The 21772-nt window shown below is 49.2% G+C and overlaps 1 protein-coding gene across 1 annotated transcript in view; it reads left to right on the top strand.

The window, feature by feature from the left end:
• Positions 1-303: 303 nt before the first annotated feature.
• The window catches only part of LOC144935275 (zinc metalloproteinase-disintegrin-like MTP4), a 70987-nt gene continuing 49518 nt past the window's right edge, over positions 304-21772 (top strand). The window contains exons 1-6 of the mRNA XM_078861845.1: positions 304-705; positions 6917-7035; positions 12118-12194; positions 17611-17689; positions 18853-18932; positions 21236-21533. Coding sequence (XP_078717971.1) covers positions 639-705; positions 6917-7035; positions 12118-12194; positions 17611-17689; positions 18853-18932; positions 21236-21533 — 720 coding nt within the window. The 5' untranslated portion in view covers positions 304-638. The remainder of the gene's footprint in view (positions 706-6916; positions 7036-12117; positions 12195-17610; positions 17690-18852; positions 18933-21235; positions 21534-21772) is intronic.

The following is a 21772-nucleotide window of genomic DNA, read 5'->3' as shown; positions in this document are numbered from 1 at the left end:
TTTGTACGCGCTTTACCAGCAATGCGAAACACCGATTTGACGACCTTAAAAGAGAACCCCTTTCCGCCACCAATTCCCCTAACTCCATGCACTGCCAGCAACTGGCCACAGGATGTCAGAGCGGGCCTCCTGCGTCTTTGCCTCCGTGGCGCGTGCGACGTCGATGTCGTTGTTGTTGTTGGCGTGTGTCCCGAGTTTGGTTCGCTGTGATGATGATGATGGCTGTGGTGGTGGGGGGCGAGTGTTTGGAGTCCAGCTCAGGGCGCGGGGAGGAGCTAGGGAAGCGGGTGGGAGGGTGCAAGAAGTTGGCAGTTGTGGGGGGTGACGAGGGCTGCAACACACCCCATCACATCCCCTCTCGTTTCTCCATCCTCTCCCACTCAACCCGAGACCACCGTGCATCGCCAGCCACTGCACTCACGGCGCAGCAACTGACTTCAAGTCTGCACCCTGGAACATCATCATCATCATCATCGTAGTCGTCGTCATCAGTGCTGAGGTTCACTGCTCCTCATCCTGTCGCGCTACCGAGAGGGCAGGAGCGAGGAGCGAGGAGAAGCAGCAACAGCAGCAGGAGGAGGAGGAGGAGACGGGGGTCTCGGGACGGGGTCCAGAGGGGTCGGGGGGTCAGGGGGTTCATGGAGCCCCTGGGCCCCCTGCTGCTCGCAGCTGCGTGCAGCCTCTGGCACGTGGGGCAGGGGGCAGGTGAGGATCAGTGTGTGTACCTGTGTGTCAAGGTGTGTGTGTACCTGTGTGTGTGTGTACCTGTGTGTCAGTGTGTGTACCTGTGTGTTAAAGTGTGTGTACCTGTGTGTTTGTGTGTGTACCTGTGTGTCAACATGTGTGTGTACCTGTGTGTCAAAGTGTGTGTGTACCTGTGTGTCAAAGTGTGTCAGTGTGTGTACCTGTGTGTTAAAGTGTGTGTACCTGTGTGTTTGTGTGTGTACCTGTGTGTCAACATGTGTGTGTACCTGTGTGTTAAAGTGTGTGTGTACCTGTGTGTTCCATTGTGTACCTGTGTATTAAAGTGTCTCTACCTGCGTGTGTGTGTATGTACCTGTGTGTCAGTGTAAGTGCCTGTGTGTTGTGTTGCCTCTGTGTTTCAGTGCACAAGCCAACACTCTAGACCAGTGGATACACGTGCGTGAAAAGTTCAGCGTTCAATATATTTGTCGAGTTTGAGAATTCACACTTGTTTTGGCATTGTGTCGCCATGTGTTTCAAGGTGTTCATTCCCAGTGTGTGTATCTGTGTGTGTCAGGGCATGTTCCCCTGTAGTTTAGTCAGTCTCTGTTGTGTTGTAGCACGCGGACCTGGTGCTTCAGAGCTTTCACTGAACACACCTGTGGAGTTCTCTGCGTATAGTGTCGCCGTTTTAGTCTGCGACCATGTTACATGTTATGAGTGTACTTATTAACACGTCTGTGTAGTTGGAACTTGTTATTTACACCGTATGCTTTCATTTTGTTCATGTACCTCGTGAGGTTTAGGGACACAGACCTCGAATTAGGGCTGTGCAACTGTGGAGCGATTTTCACGTCCCTGAATATTTCGGTGGGAGGGGGGGGGTCATGAGTATCCTTCATCACCAAAAATAAAATTATTTACTTGACGTTCATCTTCTTGGTTCTTTCGGTAAAGTCACGTAGAAGGGAAGTAATAAAATGATAAAAACTAAACGTAATAAAATAATATAATATAATTTTTTATCATTGTATTACTTCCCTTCTACGTGACTTTACCGAAAGAACCAAGAAGATGAATCCCTGCAGTCACGAAAGCTTAAAATCGAAATTTACTTGACGTTTTGGGTAATTACCCTTTTTCAGCCAGTTACGGTGGCTATGAGATGTTAACTACCTCGCTTGGCATACAAGGAGGTCGTGGAATCGATCAAGACCCTGACGCCTGCTGCTGTATATTTCGACTTTGAACGTCTCTCTCCCCGTGGTCGCGTGGATTTTTCTCCGGTCCCCCCCCCCCACATTTAGAATCACGCGTTTAGAGTAGGTGGCAGCTGCTACAAATGTGCACGTGATAAGTCACTTCTTTGAGGTATCATTTGTGGTCAGGTCGGACCTTACCTGGTAAAATAAAAGCTAAAATAGTTGAGTTTCCACTGTATATATGTTTGATTTTACAGAATGAGGCAATGCTCAAGTGCTGTGTTTTGTGATTGGGGCTTCTTCACAAACTGCCAACACAGCAGTGCCTTCATTATGTCCGTGTAGATGTTGGGGCTGCACACAGCTCTTATGTTCGAAGTACTTCACGGAGGATGTGCAAACCCAAGTTGTGCTCGCTGCTGACACCTGTGGGATTTCACTGCGACTCAACTTTCATTGTAAAGTGTTGGCACCAGCAGCAGGCCGTTCATGGTTCATGGAGCGTTCCCCACGCGGGGACTCTCAATGGCGATCAACACGACCCCACGGCACTGACTCACGGGTGTCGTCAGCGTGGCACTCTGTAGCAAGTTTTTAGATCATCGGTCCACAACTTCACCCGACTCCTTCACGTACTGCCGCAGTTAAAATCATTACCGGACCTGCTGTCTCCAACCTCAAAGATATGTATTTAAAATCAACAAAAAGATTTTAACATATATATTTCCAGTCAACCGCCACCCTTGAAATGCATGCACGTGACTGACAAAAATATCTTTAACACGTAGGCTTTCGCGACCAATATTATTCATAATCAACGTGTTTGGGTTTAGATCGGGTGGTGGAGGGTTACGACACATTTATAAATAACGCGATCTAAACCCAAAAACGTTGATTATGAAAAATATCTTTGTTTCGAAACAGTTTCCGTAATTTTCATCGGGGCAAGCTTGTGCATGTGACTCATACACGCGGTCCAACAGCGCACAGTGCACACGTCGTTGTTGTAGTGAGGAATAGACCAAGGCCGTAGCCATGGAGTCAACATTGGGGGGGACCAAATCTTCCAGGGGGTCTGGGGGGCCCCCCTTCCCAGAAAAAAAAAATCTAAATTTTAAAACGAATTTCCTGCCTAAAATATTTTTAAAAAATCACTAACACATGGGATGGACGTTTTAGTAAATTTATTTACAATAATGTTTAATGGTGTATTGTATTACATTGCTCTGTTTTTTCTTTTCTTGTTTCATTGTATGTAATGGCAGCGATTATGGACTAATAAAGTACAACCATAACCACAATCATATGAACAGAAATCTATTTTATAGCCATATATTGGGGGGGACATTTTGAGCATATTGAATATTGGGGGGGGGGGGTGTCCCGCCCAATATATATTATACTTACTGTGGGTCTAAACTTTCCTGCCAAAACTATGAATAATGCAAACCTTTACTTTAAATGAACAGTTTGACTCGCCTCAGCCATAGCAATGCGGAATTTACACCGCTGGTTCCCAGGGCCCTCAATAGAGATAAGCATCGTCCCACACTCGTTTGCAGTAGGAAGTATTGTACATTGATGTAATTTGTGTATTGCCCTTAATCAAGATTTAGTGGAATGGTATTTCTGTGTGAACTTAAAAACGGTCAGCTACACTTGCGACAACAAAAAAGATGGCTAAGAGAAAAAAAACACATTTCTCCTTGTGGCTCTCAGATGGAGTGTTTTCAACTAGAAAGCGCGATCGTGAATACTGATCAGGGCAGAGAAAATAAACGTGCACGGTGGCTCATTAATGCTTCCTTTCGCGGTCACATGAGGGTCAGTGAATATCACAAACTCAGCAGAGATGATGTGCAGTGAATTGTTTTAAAACGAGAACACGTGCAATTTTTTTGACCTATTAGTGGTGACCAAAGGGCCTTGGGTGATAACGCCGTGGCCCTGTCAGAGCACCTCCGACGAGCACGGTGAGCCATGTACGGTGCCAAAGAAGTCCAAAACACTGTGCATGAGGCAAGGATTGGCAACCAAAATAACAAGAAGAGACATTTTTTTTCGAATTCTGTTTAAAAAACGAACTCAATAATTCAAGAGCCGCAATGATTGTGCTGACTCCGAGATGGTGGTGGTCCTTCATAAATAACGTCCACAAAGCAGCAGCAGCAGTTCGTTAAAGAGAGCCGCAGTTTGCCGACCCCCGCTCATGAGCAACACGGCTCCGATCCTGGGATTGAATTGCGCGCTTGTGGGCAAGACAGACCTGTTGTAGAGAAACTAGAAATTGTGTGAATCGTTGTAGATGGCGTTGTCTTCCCGAGTGTTTGGCCAACGTGTGCGAGGATGCTATGCGACACAGTGGGCACGAGTTCACCCTGAACCCTCATTGGTTCTGAAACCCAGGGATGGGTCATGACACCAACAATTAAAAAAAATCACGAATATATCCAAGTTAGTTTTGTTATAGAGTCTTTTCAAGGTTCACATATCAAAGTCGAAGATCGTGAGATCAAAGGGAATGCAGTACTTTGATTCTCATGCCCACATTGCCTGGAGAACCCCCACACGATGTGGACACACTCACAAGTTCAGTACGCGACGAATCCCTGTTTTTACATCGCAGAACTAGAGAATAATTTTAATAAGACATACCTTCAGAAAACTTAAACTGTGTATAGTTTGCAATACTTGCACTCTTTGCATTAACATTTAAACAGGGCGAAGGTTTCCTCAGATTTCTTGCAGCTGTACATTGATTCCGGCCGAGGAAACGTAAAAGGGTAACAGGAAGTGGCTTTCTCGTCTCATTTCAAAGCCCGCTGTAATTTGTGCAAAGGTTTTGCAGAATGCAACCAGCCATTTAGTTCGTCTTGACATAAATAGGTAAATTAATGGAGCTATTTTAAGCTTGCCGGAATAACACCGCAAAGTTATGCATATTACTCTTAGAACAAACACGGGTGAAGGCAAATCAGAAAATAAATACATTGTAATGATAATAATGATTGGTAGCTTTGCTCATTTCTAGGTAATTGGACTAGCTGATTTGCGAGACTGGTTATGACCCAACGCACACTGCCCATAATGCAATGGATAGACACTGCACGACTGGAATTTGCAATGCATCTCTGCTTTATATAGAACAAACAAAAATGGCTTGGAACTTCAAACCAGGGAATAGGCGTGCAAGAATGACAATCACGTGACAGTACTATAAAATGTCTCTGACTGGAATCGTGTCCGAAATCATCATAGCATTCGAAATGCATGACTCTTCCTACATGCAGTACAACACCACTTGAGTTGCTTCTCTTGTTTAAAAGGAATGTATAAAGTGCCTTGCACGATGCACTTTGCACAGCATTCACAACGGTGCAGGTGTGTGTGTGATGGTGGCGATGAGGTGAATGAAATAGATGAAAGGAAGCAATTGGGACAAATCTGTGACGCGTGAATTCGGTGAGAGTGAAATTAACGGCAGTAATGACGATGAATGGATTGAATGAATTGGGGAATGAGTGAAAGCCGCATAATAAGAGTATGAAGAGGGAAAAGTAACGGTGGCGGTTATGAGGGGGAAATCAAGGGGTGGTGGGGTGAGCTCGAGAAAAAAAAGTGCTGAAAGAGGTCGTCCTTCCCACAGTGAACATTTCCCAAACACCAATGGCCAAAGAATGTCCCATGTCTGCAGAGAGGACAGTGTTACCAAGAGGCACGGCGATACTTACATAACGTAATTGGGCAATGATTTAGGTTTTTGGATATGACATTGCAGACTCCGGATGCGTCAGATTGTGTAAACGAGATTGAGCATCTTTGATGTGTATCCTGCTGACGCGTTAGCGATAACATTATAATTCCAGGGGACTACTGCACTAAATAAAATAGCATTCATTCCTATATGAGCTTCTTATCGGGTAATTGTTAATGTTGCTGCCTGTACTTACATGGACCTCGTGAAATTTATGACACAAGAGGTCTTCTCTTAGGGATGAATATTTAGCTTCGAATTGCAGCAATTTTGTAGTGGACTTAGTAGATGGCATAGAGATTGAACAATCATGTTCATGAGATACCCACCCACACAGCGATAAGCTGCTGCTAGGAGGCAGTGTATCAAGCAGATGTTTCAATCTGGATGTGCGTGCTCTGGGTTTGGGACATTCTCAAAACCACCCGTGGAATTAGTCGACTGTCCTCAATTGTGACCTTCCTCTGTATGTATGAACGTACGTGTGTAAAAGTAACTTCTTTCGCACCGTTCGTTGCCAACCGTGCTATGCTTTGGGTAAACAAAGAATAACGATCATTGTATTCATCTGTAGCAACAGCTGTAGCGGCTGGGAGACCCACGGTTCCCTCCCTTCATCCGGAGAAGTCGTTGTGCAGGGGAAACTTCACGTCTGAGGGCCGAGCGCGTGTGTATATTTGGAAAGTGGCCCCTCCCGGCTCAGCGTGCGTGAGCGAGTGGCTGTCGGCAGGAAGACGGGGTCGGGGTGACGACGACGACGAGGAGGAGGCGTAGGGAGCGCGAGAGGAAGTCGAACAGACCTGTCTGTTGGCACCGCTCTGCCGCCGTCTTTAAGAAACAATGCCACAATCTATTTTTTTTGGTTTCCCACCTGCATGCATAGCCTCCCCACGCCTCCGTTCCTGACCTGCCTCGCTCGTTATTCTTCATCAGCCCTCTGCACCCACCCACAGGAGACGTCTCTCACCTTGCAGCAACATCTGGGGCCTCGAGGAGCCCCGCAAATATTTTAAGAATCGACGCTGGAAATGCGATCTGACTCCTGAGCGTTTGATCTTAGAACGCGCCTTCTAATTCTAATTCCATTTTGCTTCCTTTAGCTCCGAAGACTCGTTCTGCTGCCTGCGCCAGACCTGCCGAGCAAAAGATCTGAGTTTAAGCAACGGCGTTCCCACGCACACCAGGCTTGCTGCTGGCGGTGGCTGCCTTCTTGTCCTAACATTAAATTTGTACTCGGCTCTGGTTTGTGACTGCCCCCCCCCCCGGCCCCCACCAGGCTTTGAAGCTGAGAGTGTGCACAGCGGGCCGCTCGGGCGGAGGAGCGGGCGAGACGTGTTCGTCCCACGGCGCATCGGCGAGACCACCGCGCCACCACGGCTTCCCCACGTCACACAGGTAGAAGCACCGGGCCCACGTGGTATGGAGCTCCTCCCAGAGGTAGCCCCCTGGAGGTCGCAGCCGCGAGTGGCATTTGGGAACTCGTGTGGAAGCTGGCGTGGAACGCGACGTGGTACGGTGCCCGGCACCGCGCTTGGCTGTCTTTGTCTCCCCAGTGCTGACACATTATACCTGATGCTCATGTAAGTTCGACTCGGCAAAGGGGAGGTGCTGAACACCTTCAGATGGCTATTGCCACCGATGTACATGGCTGGAGCCTTTTTTAGATTTCAACAAATGAGCGCCATGCCCTTTTTTCTCTCTACCTGAAGAATACCGCTTGTGTTGCGATCAAAACGTCGTGGGTTTTTTGCTTAAAATTGTTTTTGTCTATCTACGTGACTTTACCGAAAGAACCAAGAATATGAGCGCCATGCTGCTGCGTCTTAAAATTAATAATGCCCTTTATTCTGCTCAAAAGCCTCATGAGATGTCAACACATTTTCAGAAGGGTCCTGCATTGGGATGTTTGGCCAATTCCATGAATGAGCGTTGAGCATGTTGGAGGAAACTTGGGTATCAGGCAAACATCAACACGTTCGAGGGTAGCAGTTAAAGCTCCGCACAGATATATTCAACAATTCATCGTCGCCCGGCCATCACATGGCTAGCTCACAGCCCAAGCATACAACACCAGGGGTATTGTCTGGCAGCATCCAATCCTCTATTCGATTGTTCGAATGTTTACTTCACCATGTTAAGCCCACTGAGCTATCAAGCTCTTTTTCAGAAGCGACCTGGCCACAAGTGATAGCTCAACTAAGTGGATTATCAAATGGATATTTCTAGGAGCCAAATACTCTAAACGTATGTTTCTGAATGTGGAGGGAAAAACCCGGAGGACCTGTAGAGAAGTCTACGCAACCACGGGGAGAACATGGAAACGTCTGTATACCAGGCGAGGTAGTTAACATCTCGCCACTGTGGCGCCCTTATCTAACCAGGCTTAACCCTCTTTAGCTTCCGAGAGCCATCGGAGGTCGGCGTGTCTCAGGTAAATCAGGGATTGCCAACGGAAACAAAGTAAAAACACTGAATGCAAATGGCAAGGATTACAAGGGTCTCTCCTGCCCCACTATAGCTCACAGCCAACGGGCTATTGGATCGCTCGCTGCGATCGTTACGCTCCAGTGACATCCTCACCCTAGAAGCGGCGTGCCTCTGGGAGCCGAGGAGGTTCCAACGCGCGTGCATGGAACGTGCAGCAGGGCGCGTCGCACGTGTTCCCCCAGCTGTGGGCTGATGTCACTCTTTGTTCCACGATCGCAGCGAGCAGCGCTTCGAGCGAGCACGTGGCGGCCGCGCCGTCGGCTCGGGCAGGGCGTGTGTCTCGTTTGTGGTGGGGACGGTATCCACGGAGGGGGGGGGGGGCACGGAGCACGCGTGCGGTGCGAGAGTGGCAGCCGTGGCTCGAGGGGGTTCCTGCAGCCGGTACTTGGTTCTCAGCCGGGCTACTCACCACTGCATTGGTACTTGGTTCTCAGCCGGGCTACTCACCACTGCATTGGTACTTGGTTTTCAGCCGGGCTACTCACCACTGCATTGGTACTTGGTTCTCAGCCGGGCTACTCACCACTGCATTGGTACTTGGTTCTCAGCCGGGCTACTCACCACTGCGTTGGCAACACAATTATACCCACGTTTGGGTTTTTTTTTAATCAAGCTCCACCGTCTTTGAGGGATACAATGTGCACCTAAATTGATGGATTTTTGGAAACATCACTGTGATTGTATCATGGCGCATCACATTCTAATCTTGTATAAAGGGCCTTTCTAGCACCCTCAGGTAAACTCCCAAACAGAGTTCATTGTGCACTTCTTATAACTCACAGGCTCTGAACAGCATCATCACCATCATACCTAGCACTATAATTGTTATCACCAGCATCATCATCATCAGCAGCAGCATGGAATGACCCCAGTAGCACAGTAGCCCAGAGGTCGCAAACGGGTTTTGATTCCTTACCCGTACCCGTACCCGGCCGCACCAGGGTCGCAAACGGGTACCCGTACCCGTACCCGGCCGGGTACGGGTAGCCGGGTATCGGGTAGGGTATGGGTATCGGGTACCCGGTTGCGACCTCTGCAGTAGCCACAGCTCCAACCTCCGTCATCATCCTCCTCTGGCTTGCGCAGCCCCTTGAGCCAGATAGCGAGGCATTGACTGGCGAAGGAATGCCCTCTCACACCAATGAGGTGAAGGTTGTTATGGTTCCATGATAGTGATTTGACTGGCAGCACATATGGGAAAACTGTGATGATAAAAGCCAGAAAATTGTACTTTTAAAAACGTGGCTGTTTAGTCACAAGACAATTTCATGATTTAATGACCATTACATGGCAAGAGGAAATGGCTTAATTTGTCATCGAACGCAGCTGTGTGGCATAAATAATGATGGTATTCAGTAATCATTTTAAGTTTATATACCATCTTGATTTGAACCATGAATGAGAAAAAATACGGTTCACATTCATATAAACTTAGGCGGGCGAGCGAGCTGCCACATTGGGGTGCCTGAAGAGACGAGCGCTGAGCACGCGGCACTGAGAGCATTGAGCCCCTTGGCAGCCACCCAGCAGCAAGCCCTCGCTGCCCGGCCCTAGCAAGGTGACGGCCTCAGCCTGGCCGCTAATGGCCGCGTTAAACAACCGCCAACACAATTAACGCGAAATTAGTTCTCGTTTCCCGCGAATCAGACTGACTTGGATGATAAGAGGAAGCTTCAGCCGCAACCTCAGTCATACAGATGACGCGCGTGCACGTGTTGTGAGTTCGTGTTATGCGTCGAACTCTGAAGGGTGCCAAGGGAAGAGCTGTGGTGTCATTTCCAGGTTATTCCACGCGGTGATGTTTGGTTTTGATGTTGTCGCAGATTTCGCAACTGTGAGCGTGCTTTGCACGGGAGCATAGACGCTCACAGACGCAGTTTAGCAGTCGTTTGTGAACCGTAAGCACGCATACTCTGAAGGCTGAACGCGCTGCTGCCTGCCTTTGAGGGAAGTTGCTGGGTCGTGTTGCTCACGGAAGCAATTACAGTCAAGCACTGGGCACAGGATCGCATTGGCTGTCCAAGACAAACTTGACAAATTCCGCTTGGTGAAATTGGTATCCGCAACCATTTTGATGTAAAAATAAAGAAACAATTACCTTATATATTTTTTTATTTTATATATCCAATTTTTTGCATCAATAAAAAAGGAGAGAAATGTCATGACGTGTATTTTATATTTCCTGAACCAAAGAATGCACGAAAGCAAGAGGAGACGTGCATCCAGGGATATGGGTCAAAGTTTGCGCGTGGAATCCAGCAGTGGAGGCCTGCGGTGTGAGCGTGCTTCCCAGCGGGATGCTGTCCGTGTTTCATCCTTCATTCAAGTGGACAGAGTGTTCGTGTCTTTGCAGTTTCGTGTGTTTGCCTGTGGCTCTGCGTTTCACAACCACAGCTGGGCAGACAATTTACGGCCGCTCATTCAAGATGAGGACCCGCATTGCGTTTTGATGCTCTATGAATAGAGACAGCATTCTGAGAATCAGGGTTTGAATCTTTGGCTTTCACTCAAGAAGAAACCAGGTTCTCCAGTGTGTGAGCTTGAAGACCTCAGTTTTCTGGTTGACGAGAATTCGAGATAGAGTTCAATGTGACCTATATATGAGGGTTAAAATTATTGTGTCCAAATAACGTATGATGAACATATGGTGAAGCACTCTACACATCACAAAGGAATGCTTCCTGACGAGTATGGCGACGGAGGCTCATTGAGTCTGACAGGCCTTCGGGAAGGGCATTAGACAGTCCACAGCATTAGCAATGTTTGTGAGAGAGTAACGCAATTACATTTTGAATGGATTTTATTTGTAGATGTTGCTGAAGCAGCATTAACACGTTGTTTTATTTGTGTGATTTATTATAATAATAATAATGTTCGGTGCGTTGCTCAAACTTTTAGGTGGCTGGGGTCTCGTGCCTCCAACATTCATGGGAGTTGATGGCAGTAGCTGGCTGTGATGCATCATCGACGACCCCTAATTATGAGGGTTAGAGGCAGTGATTCTCACACGGGGGACTGCATCATGATTTCCTTAAAGTCCTTTAAGACAAAAGATTGTGCAGTATTTGTAAGCAAGTTGAACCTAAAAAGGTCAAAAGAAGTCACCGCTGTCAATGTTGTCAACGGCGCTTCAAATTTCCATCGCTCTTTCCGTTAAATCCCACAGTTAATTCCCACAGCTGCTGTGGGATTTAACCATCTGGGTTTTCTGCTTTTCCGTTGGTCACTAACCTCTCCATGCGATTAGCGCGCTCGCATCGCCAGTCTGCCCGCCTCTAACGGGCGTCCATGCCCCTCCTGTCCCAGCCACGTCTTCCTGCCATGTTTCAAGATAAACTTCAATGTTGCCCGCTCTTGCCTGACGTACAACTCTTAGTCTCTAGTCTCTACCGCATGCAACTACATTGAACATGCGAGAGGTTCATATTCCTGTTACGTTGTTAATGACATGCAATCAGGGCTTTGATTCATATTTGAAACTTTCACTGAATATACCTCATGCACGAGACCGATATTATGCCGAATCTGAACTTGTTAATTCTGATTCAGTCTCGTGCAAGAAGCGGAGTATATTGCAGGCCAGCAATCGCTCGCTCACAGCACTGCCGACAAGCCCCCCCCCCCCCCCTCCGGCACCTCTAGTTTGTATTTGCCGACTCTTCTCTGTTGACGTCTTGTGAGGCGTGTGAGCACCCACACTTTACCCCACTGCGCGTGCCCTCTGCCCATCGACTATAACCGCGGTCTACCCATTGACACTGCTGCGTGGGCAGAGGCGGGCGTGGGGATTTAGGGAAATCCCTCCGTTTTTTCAGCTGCCTCGGGGTCGTGAGTTCAGTGTGCTGACCAGTGCCGCCACGGCAGCATCCAGAGGAGTGCACTTGCTTTGAATACCAAAGTGAGGAGAAGAAAGGATTAAAACTGGCCCGGTTGAGTTTTGCGCGGGCAACTTTTCACCCAATGCCACATGGCGGCGGTGCGTGTGAACAGGCGGAGTTTCCAGCGGCAGCTCGGTACAGCGTGCGGGTCGCGGGACAGCCGCGCGTCCTCAACCTGCAGAGGAACAGGTGAGCAGCCGTGACATTTCAAACTCCACGATCATCTCACCGCGTGTGTTGTGCGTACGTGCGCATGTTGAACTCCGTTTGGACCGGATGTAGCCAACCGTGCTCAAGGTCAACACAAGTCGCCTGTTAAAAATTGACCAGGTTGTTGCTTGTAAGTCACCTGATCATGCATATTTATTTAACGGGATTGATATTTCTCTCCGCATCTCCAGATGGTCACGACTGGACGTCGGAACTTAACACGATACTGTAAAATTGTTGCAAAGCCTGCAGATGACGCACCATCGCATCACTATTTTATTTCTTCTGTCCAAATTTCATTAACTTATTGTCTTCAGCTTTGCTCAGGCAAGAAAACACATGGCCCCAATTTATAAGTTAAAGAGTGTTTCTATATTTCCATCTTGTAGAGGAATCATGCCCACGTCTCCACTACCAATAACAGGCAAATCTCCATGGCACAATGTCTTACCCTCCTGTTATCAAGATGTGAATCTGGCCCATACAACACAGCAAGTGCTGAAGTGATTACTCTTTGAAAAGTTGCCTTTGCCTCATGCTAATAATGATGGTGGTGATATTAATATATAGCATACGATTTTAAAACAATTGCTGTTTAATGAAAAAGCTAATAGAATGAGCAATTACCCATGTTACTGCGAGCCTTGTAACAGATTTCATTACAGATTACCTAAGCTCCAATGTAATCAGTATATTGTTTACTTTAGAAGTTTCCCTTCCAACACTGGGTTCCGTTGGCAGTGGGAACTCCTGTCCTGACTGTGTGCCTTGTTTTATTAAGTACCGATCTAATTACATGTTCAAAATGAGCATTAGCGGCGCTGTGGAGAGCACTCTGCAGCCGAGGGTTTGTGGATCGCAACAATGTTGCAAAACTCCCTCGCTGTGGGCGCTAAGGTGCCATACCTTTGCACCTTTGAATAGCATGGTTGGCTATGTGCGGTGCGAAAGAAGGCCAACGTACATGCATACATACCTTGGCTTGCAAGGAGAAGGCGGTACAGCATAGCGCGGACTAATATCAGCCGTCCCTTCTGCATGGAATAGCGCGTTTCCCCCTCGCGCGAGTGAGTTCTCTCTGGGTGCTCCGATTTCCTCCCACGTGTTTCGACCCTCATTAATTGGCTGGATGCATCTTCACATGTAGAGGACTGCAGAGCTTGGGCCATTGTTGGCACTGGCTCACCCGCCTGGCTGCCTTCCAGCTTGTCTGTGGCTCCTCGCTGATTGGGAGATGGCTATTTGCATGAACGCCGACGCTCCATACAACAAAACTTGGAGTGTTTGAGTGAGAGAAATTGATTGCACTTAAAAGTGATGGCCTTGGTTAGGAACCGTTACAGTTGGCTTTGGATATCTTTACGTTCCTATAACTCGGGTCAGAGTTGGGCATGGGAGTTATTACTAGTAGGAACCTCCTGGTTACACCAGCCCACAGGGGATTATTGTGTCCGTCCGTCGTGCAGGGAGGGGCTGGGTGGGGAGGGAGGGGCTGGGTGGGGAGGGGAGGGTGGGGAGGGGCTGGGTGGGGAGGGGCTGGTCACCCCGTGGTGCCCTTATAAAACTCAACGTTTAACCTACTCACGCCGGCTTGTGCCCACCCTCACAGTCGGGCATATTTGCGGAATACACCACGCCGCCATTGACCCTGGCCATTGACCGAGCAACCCAACGTTCCTACCAGCTCCCTCCGCAGGAATATGTTTTAGTGGCTGGTGTGCACGAGAATTAGAGCTGAGGAACAGCGGTTACGATTGCGATGTGGGGCTCGATTCGTGGAGAAGGGCTTTCGTTGAGGTGGGTTCATTGCGTGAATTATGATTGTGAAGCGGTGCCGCTGTGTGTGAGTGGCGGGCAACAGCGGCGAGGGATGGGGTCCTTGCCGTTTCGTGTGTCGTGACATTGGTCAGCAAGGAGGAGCGGTAGCGCAGTCGGGCACCATTGCACGCTGCACTCACACGGCTCCGCTCGCTGCACACCGCACCGCACGTTGCTCCGCTCGCCGCACTACCCCGCCGGCATTGATAAAAGGGGTGAAGTCACGGGCAGATTTAAAATTCAAATTTGGCACCGGGGTGAAGCGGTCACTGAACGCTAACCGTAGTGGCACTGACAAACGACGTTTTAGTGGCGCTGGGGGGGGGGGGGGCGAGCCGCGTCGACTCGCTGGAGCACGCGGCGGTTGCTACGATGCGGCGCGGCGCAGGGTCCGGCTCCTCCTCCGCGGGGCCGTCGGCTCGGGTTTCCTTGCCAGATGTGCCGAGATTCCTGGCGCCGCCAGTCCACCAGCGAAACGAGAGCGTCATCCGGTGAGGGGCTCGCAAAAGTTTGGAGCGTCCGGTGGGGGTCTTTTGCCTGTTCGCTGACGACAGCCGCCTGTGATGTCGAGCGCAGCTGCAGCAGCAGCAGCAGAGCTCCGCTGCAAGCCACGGCATCTTCACAATAAAGCGTCGAGATGTTATGCTAGCCAGCACGCAACTTTTGTGCGTAAAAGTTGAATGGTGACATTGTTTCAATGCGAACTCCTTTCCTCTAAGAATCGATATCATCAGGTCCTAATTTTTAGGAGTATTCTTCATAATCGAACATTAGATGTGCTGTGTGATTGGTTTAAGTGCCACGTGGCCTCATTCATGCCTAGAACGTCACTGTGCTCAGACAAGAACCGTTTATCAAACAAAGCAATCGCCTCCATGCTCATGCTGAGAAGCACAAGTGATTGGAATCCACACCCAACCAGAATGCGATGCTGGTGATCTGAGAAAGACTACTGTTGCCTAGCATACATCATAAATGTAGCGTCACGACTTGTGTTATTGTCGGTGACCTGTGTGTGACACTTGCCCTGCAATGTGCAGCACTCTCCGGGTTCACAGCCAAGGAGGCCGCAATAAACAAGCAAAAATGGCTTATTTTTAATTCGACATTATCCAATGTTTGATAAGTAATACATTGAATTTGAATGACGACACTCTTACTCCCAAATTCAAACGTGACCTTGTTGCAACAAGCCACCGTGACACTTAAAAAAATAGATCCCATAACGCATTGCGTCTTGTGACATCAACAGCTGTGGCGTTATTGTTTCGGAGGTTGTGTGGGTGTCGCGTGTTCAACATTTGCCAGAAAAACGTCGCGGTTTTCCGATCAGCGCGTGAATGTCAACATTGACGCCTGCTCGCGTGCATCAGTTGCTCCCAAACGGTGCCTGGACTCGAGATCCAGACGGTGGCACACTCTCTGCTTGGTATTCAATGGGGCAAGTGCACTTTCCTCACAAAAGCTCTTACAAACTTGTTCCGCACGGCGATACGAGTTTCGGCTGGCAACGTCCAACGCTGCACAAAGTAACGAGCACTCGTTTCTCGAGGATATCCCTTCCCCCGAATCGCTCGCTCCTGCGCCAAAGGCATTGCCCTTGAACACTGTGAATCGTTCAGCTTAGAGGACAAGAAAAACAGAAGGAAGGCTTTTGGTTCAGCAGCCCCTCGTAATAAACCGCCTCGCCGCTTTGCGAGCAACAGCTGCGATGGAGCATGTGCGGATTCACTGCCACGTGGGCTGTCGTCAAGGGCAGACACCGGGAGAGCGTGGATGTTGCCATGGGTTCAGAGGTCAGGCCTCTCTGTCTGTGCTACACCTGGCCGACAGCTGTGCTCAGAGTTGAGGGTGATGATGATGATGATGAAAAAGCCACCACATGGCATTCATTTCTTCCCGAAAGGAGACGGACAAAGCAATTGTGTTCGTATCTTAGCCCGGTCCAATCACAACACTCAGTGTCCCTTAATCGGCTGATAGCCTGATTAAAACAGGGCGGCGGTGTTTTAAATTCATCTAATTAATTACATTCACTGGTTGACTTACCCGTGGGCACACGGATATTCAACGAATGGTTGTGATTCGAGGTCATTATTTAATTGGATTTGTCCGTTTTTTATTCTCATTTACATTGCTTCTAGTTTTTGTTGTTATTGTTATCGTTGCCATATTTGTGCAAATAATTCAGTTGATTCATAAATGCATCATATTATTCGATGCGTAGAGTTGAGAGGGCCCAGGGTGGCAACTGCCTGCTGCTGCTGCGTACGCGACCCACAGAGAGTGGAGGAGGAGTGGGGATGGTGGCGCGCCCCGTGCCACTTTGCCACAGCGCACCGGGAGGGGAAGCACGCGTCTAGACTGCTCATCACGAGTTATAACGGGAGTCGCCGGAGGCGTTTTGTTTAGCTGGCCGACACGACTGCTTTGTTACATTCATTAATTCTCTATTCATTCTCCGCTGTCACCGCGATATTCTGCCCTGCTTCGAAACGTTCTCCTTTTCTCGGTTCTCACCCTAATTACCTCCCACGGGAACACATTATTTCAAAGAAATCTTAACTTTGGTTAAATATAACACTGTGAATGTGCGCTGTGTATTCACTTTTCTCGAGTCTCCTGCAAAGTGCAGACGCGCGACGGTCGTTGCGTGTGGAAATGTTTCAGGGCATCTGTGTGCAGCCACTCGCGATTCGCGTTCGATCCAGACCGGGTTTGAAGAAATGTAAACACCCAATGGGGTTAAACAACAAAAGTGATTTGGTGCTGCTGCATTGGCAGTGGTGCACGAGCACAATGAACAATGCAACTCAAAACATTCGTCAACAGCACTGCCTTAAAAGCACAGGGCAGCACCCACGTGATAGACCAGGAAATCACGCACGCCCATAATATTCATTAAAACATTCTGCGTGTGAATGTAATCTAATAATAACGTGTCGTATTTGGCATGCCTGCAGGACACCCATGTCTGCCATGAATACTGTCGTGTATAACGACTCCCTGCATTTTTCGTCATGGAAAAATAACATTCTGAACGCTGAAAGTGCCACACAATTTGACATCAATTCTGCAATTTCCACAGTCGGTGTTTGTGCTCTAAAATGTGTATGAGGCATCCATCATTTGCTCGGCTGGTAGTGTGCAAGTTTGCTTCGAAGTGGCCCTTTAAAATGTCCACTGGCATCATCGTCATCGTGATGCAGGTGCCACAGCATGGAACTGCATTCATGAGCTCTCGCAAAAGAGACGGTCAATATCCACGGACTCTCACCTGGAGAAACAAAGGACTTCACAAACTTGTTCCAAATGCAATCGAGGTGTTAAATCTTGAACTAGTTTCCTGTGCTGCTAATGAAAGTCTACATATGAGCATGGTAACATGTTTTATGTTCTCCAAACCTTGCTCATATCTTAGCAATGTCGTGATTCTTACATCTGTGATATTCTTTCGAACAATGTGCATCTGTGCGTGACAGCGCACGTGGTCGAATGTGTGCGCTTACGGGTTGCTCCTCCGTGTGAGGCTGTCTGCGCGTGCGGCTTACGCTGCGTCTCCAATTGTGCGTCGCAGGGAGCTCGTGTCCCCTGGGTATGTGGAGTCCCACTACGGGCAAGACGGAATCCTCCGAAGCAGCCGACCCAACCTCACAGTAAGAATTCATCGTCTTCGAAGATCCCCCCCCCCCCCCCATTAAGTCACGCGACTGTTGGGCCAATTTCTGTGAGTGAGGGCCCATAAGAGGACTCACACGAGCACGTGGTGTGTAACCTGTAGCACACACACGCACACTTGCCTATCTATTTCAATATATTTATACAAAAACTGATATTTAATCTAAATTGATCTCGTGGAAGCCCAGATCAGATGCAGAACCGGGCATTGAATCCAGGGATGGTCACTTTGCCAACACTCACTGCACTCGCGTGGCCCCGCACATAACGCCCTCTGTAAAAGCGGAGCGACTGTTGGGGAACTGTGGGTGGGGAGCGCTACTCATGGCCAGCCTAGAAATTAATGGGAATGTCGGGATAGGCGCAACGGCTGGCGGCCTTGATCGACGCCCCTTTCGAGTTAGACGCGATATAAATCCGTATAAGATGACATCTCTCCAGCGATGATGTTGGTCGTGCTACTCCAGTTACGTTTTATGACGAGTCGAGCTCGGTTAACCCAATTACGATCACTCGCCTCGGCCTACAGATCATTCTCACCTTACCCTAATCCTTTCCACGTGGCATCTACTCGGGAAACAAAATCCTTCTGTTAAACTACCAATAAACCTTCTTTAAATGGGAGGTCACCCCTTCTCTGCTACCCCCCACTTACGTGTGAAACACTATGTACATATATATACACAAAATGTGATTAATGTGTTATAGCGTCGTTCACAATCACCAAGGAACTGTATGTATGCATTCAAGTTGAACTTTTCGCACCGTACGTAGCCAACCGTTCTAATCGGAGGCGCGCATACACGCGGGAACAATCACCAAAGCTCTGTCTTCCTTTGTAAGTTCGGGTGTTATCGGCCACCAACTGCATGTTTACATGTTTGTATGTTTGTATGTTATCGGCCGGCGACTGTGTGTTTACATGTTTACATGTTTGTATGTTATCGGCCGGCAACTGCATGTTTACATGTTTGTATGTTATTAGCCGGCAACTGCATGTTTACATGTTTGTATGTTTGTATGTTATCGGCCGGCGACTGCGTGTTTACATGTTTACATGTTTGTATGTTATCGGCCGGCGACTGCGTGTTTGCATGTTGGAGCTGGGCTCCAGTGGCTTTCCCTCTCTCTCCGTCACCAGCGGCACTGTTTCTACCACGGCGCCGTGGCGGGCGCTCCCGGCTCGTCCGTCTCTGCCAGCACGTGCGGCGGACGCCTTCGGTGAGCGGCGCCCGTGGAGTGGCCGCTCCTCGGCTTTTTCATCGCTCGCACGCGAAGGGAGAGAGCGAAAGTCAAAGTGAACTAAAACTAAAAGCTATTTCTGTACTTTGTCAGGTGAGGCCCCACTGAGCCATGCAGCGCTCTTTCAGAAGCACCCTGGCCGTCACAGACGATAGCTCGACGGAGTGGCTCGTCACGTCCAAATTTATCGCAGGCAAATACTCTTGAGCGCACATCGGTTCTAAATGTGGAGGGAAAAACCGGAGGACCCGGAGAAAAATCCGCGCGACCACGGGGAGAGAAACACCGCAAACTCCAAACATATACAGCAGCAGGCGTCAGCGTCGGGATCGAACCCACGACCTCTTGCACGTCCCGCCACCGGACATACATGTGGTAGCCGCTTCCCGCAGTTGCGCACACAGACGGGCACGCGCGGAAGAATGCATTCAAGTGTGCACGTGTCCACACTGGCGCTATAGATGATGGCACGAAGATGTCTCCTGTTTAGCCAAAGTAGACTGTGGGGACGAGTGCGGTTAGCGAGTTCCGATTACGACCGATAGGCAGTCGAGCGGGTGGCGTGGCCACACCGAACCAATTACTCGTTCAAGGCTGTGCCAGTCGGAGGGAAATCCACGCCACAGATGTCTTACACGGTCAGAAATTGAAAAGTTGCATTAGCCCCACTTATTCTTAGTTTCTTCAGGCAAGGGTTGTGAGCACTTGTTATTAAAATCTTACGGCTACATGTACATCGTGCATACGTCCTAACGTACTGCTATGTAATCCGCACGCATGTGCACGCTCATTCAAATACAGTACGGTATGTACGTAATGCACAAGCATATCAGCACACTCCCACTCTAACACACTGTACATGGCACGCACACATGCTCACCAGATGCAGGCATACAAAACACACACAAAGTGAGTGCAAATATTCATCTATTGCAGTCACACACACCTCCGTTATATAGATGCTAGTAGACCAGAGTTTGACCTTCCCCTGAGATTTAAACCCTTGACGCTTGCACTGCGAGTGAGTCCTCTACTACAACAACACCCTCCAGCTGAACCACTTGGACATTATTAATAATGAAAGTCTCCCCATGCCGTCTGGGTCATGGGTTCGTCTGACCATACTTCACCACAGTGGCACATCACGTGTCACTGATGTGAGCCATTGCTAGGGATCAAACTTCGGTCGCCGGACAGAAATTATTATTCGTAACGTGCAATCCCATTAAATAGACACATTTGTCCGGCCCAGATGTAATAGGGGTGGAGCGGTGGCGCAGGAGTTAGCGCACTGCGCTATCAAGCTGAATGTGGTTACCAGCCGCAGCTTGTGTCGGTGGAAAATTATATCTGAGCTGGTCAGTGTCCCCCCTTTAAACTCCCAATGACCAGCATGGTGAAGTATGGTCAAGCAACCCTCCAAGCCAAAATTTCATCTGGGTGGAAACAATCTGAGTCGGCACTGACGACAATATGGGTCTAATTCCAGGGCTCTTGCCCAAGATAAAACTGGGTTCTCAAGTCGAGAATATACCTCAATAAACCGCGAATACCAGATGTGGGTATGGTAGGTTCATGCTTACTATTTCATACCGCACTTAGTTTGGTCAAGCCCTGCTCTTACGGTTTGTTCGGCAAATAGACTCAAAGTTAAGAGCATCTTTGGTGTGCACAGATGTATGATGCAATTCAATTTTAATCCTTTAAAATGTCTACAGAAGTAACGTGACATTCAGGTCACTGTGTAGCCCAACATGTGGCGTAATCAAGAGTTTTATTTTGGAGAAGAAAACAATCATCCCGCTCTATACCAAGATGCCAAAAGCACCATTCACATAATTTGAGGTTATTAGCCAGAAAACTGAGGCACGAGGAAGTTTTTTTTTTTAAGGAATGCACGGATTTGAGATGTTTGCCCAATTTCTATTTTTGGGGACTTTTCGTTGACGAATAAAGTGGAGTTTCCACAGGAAAACTCAAAAATGTGAAGGGAAAATACTGAAGACAGTGGCCAACTGCTTGCTCACGCCACTGCTGGCAGGAGGGCCTCCACGACAGGAAGCTCCTAAGGAGCCGCTACGAGGGGGTATTTTGCCTACTCTTCCACACTTAGCCAGACATCTCGGAAGAGGTGGGAGTATCCACGCCTCACCTTGCCATGCCCAATCGTTGGGAGGGGGGGCGGCGGGCTCGCCGCTAACACCGCAGCAGCACCCTCGCACGCGGTTGACCGAAGCGTTGTCCACCTGCTGCCCCGTGTGTGTGCCCCGTGCTGCCCGCAGCGGACTGGTGGTGCTGGGCGGGCTCCCGTTTGCCCTCGAGCCCCTGGGAGTGTCAGGCACGGGGGTGATGCACGCGAGCTACCCCGCGGAACGCGCGCTCGCTCGCGACTCCCGCCGGCAGAAGAGGGGGGGGCGGCGGTGGCGGCGGGGCGCCGGGAGATCGTGCACCGTCGCCGCGGAGGTGGAGAAGTCGGGCCACAGGTGGGGCTCCTTGGCCAGGCAGGAGGGGGGCGGCAGCGCCGCCAGGGAGCAGAGCGGGGCGGGAGCGGCGGGCACGCACTACCAGCATATGGAGAAGGTAACGCGTGCACCAAGTCGACTGCTATCCCTTTCCCGTTACGATGACGCACCTGTACGTCATCGGAACGGAATCAGAAAAAAAAAATAACTTTGTCGGTATCTAGGCTCCCACAAGGCCATGCGGGAGGGTGTGTGGCACAGTTTGTCACCAGCTATCGTAGAGTGCGGTCGTGTCGCTACGGTTCTATGCGGTGGGTACAATGTCTTTAAAAACAAGGGTGCTATGCCTCTCTAAAT

This window comes from Lampetra fluviatilis, chromosome 12 (genome assembly GCF_964198595.1).
Source record: "Lampetra fluviatilis chromosome 12, kcLamFluv1.1, whole genome shotgun sequence".
NCBI classification, from domain to species: domain Eukaryota; kingdom Metazoa; phylum Chordata; class Hyperoartia; order Petromyzontiformes; family Petromyzontidae; genus Lampetra; species Lampetra fluviatilis.
This window is presented reverse-complemented; position numbering and strand designations above follow the sequence as displayed.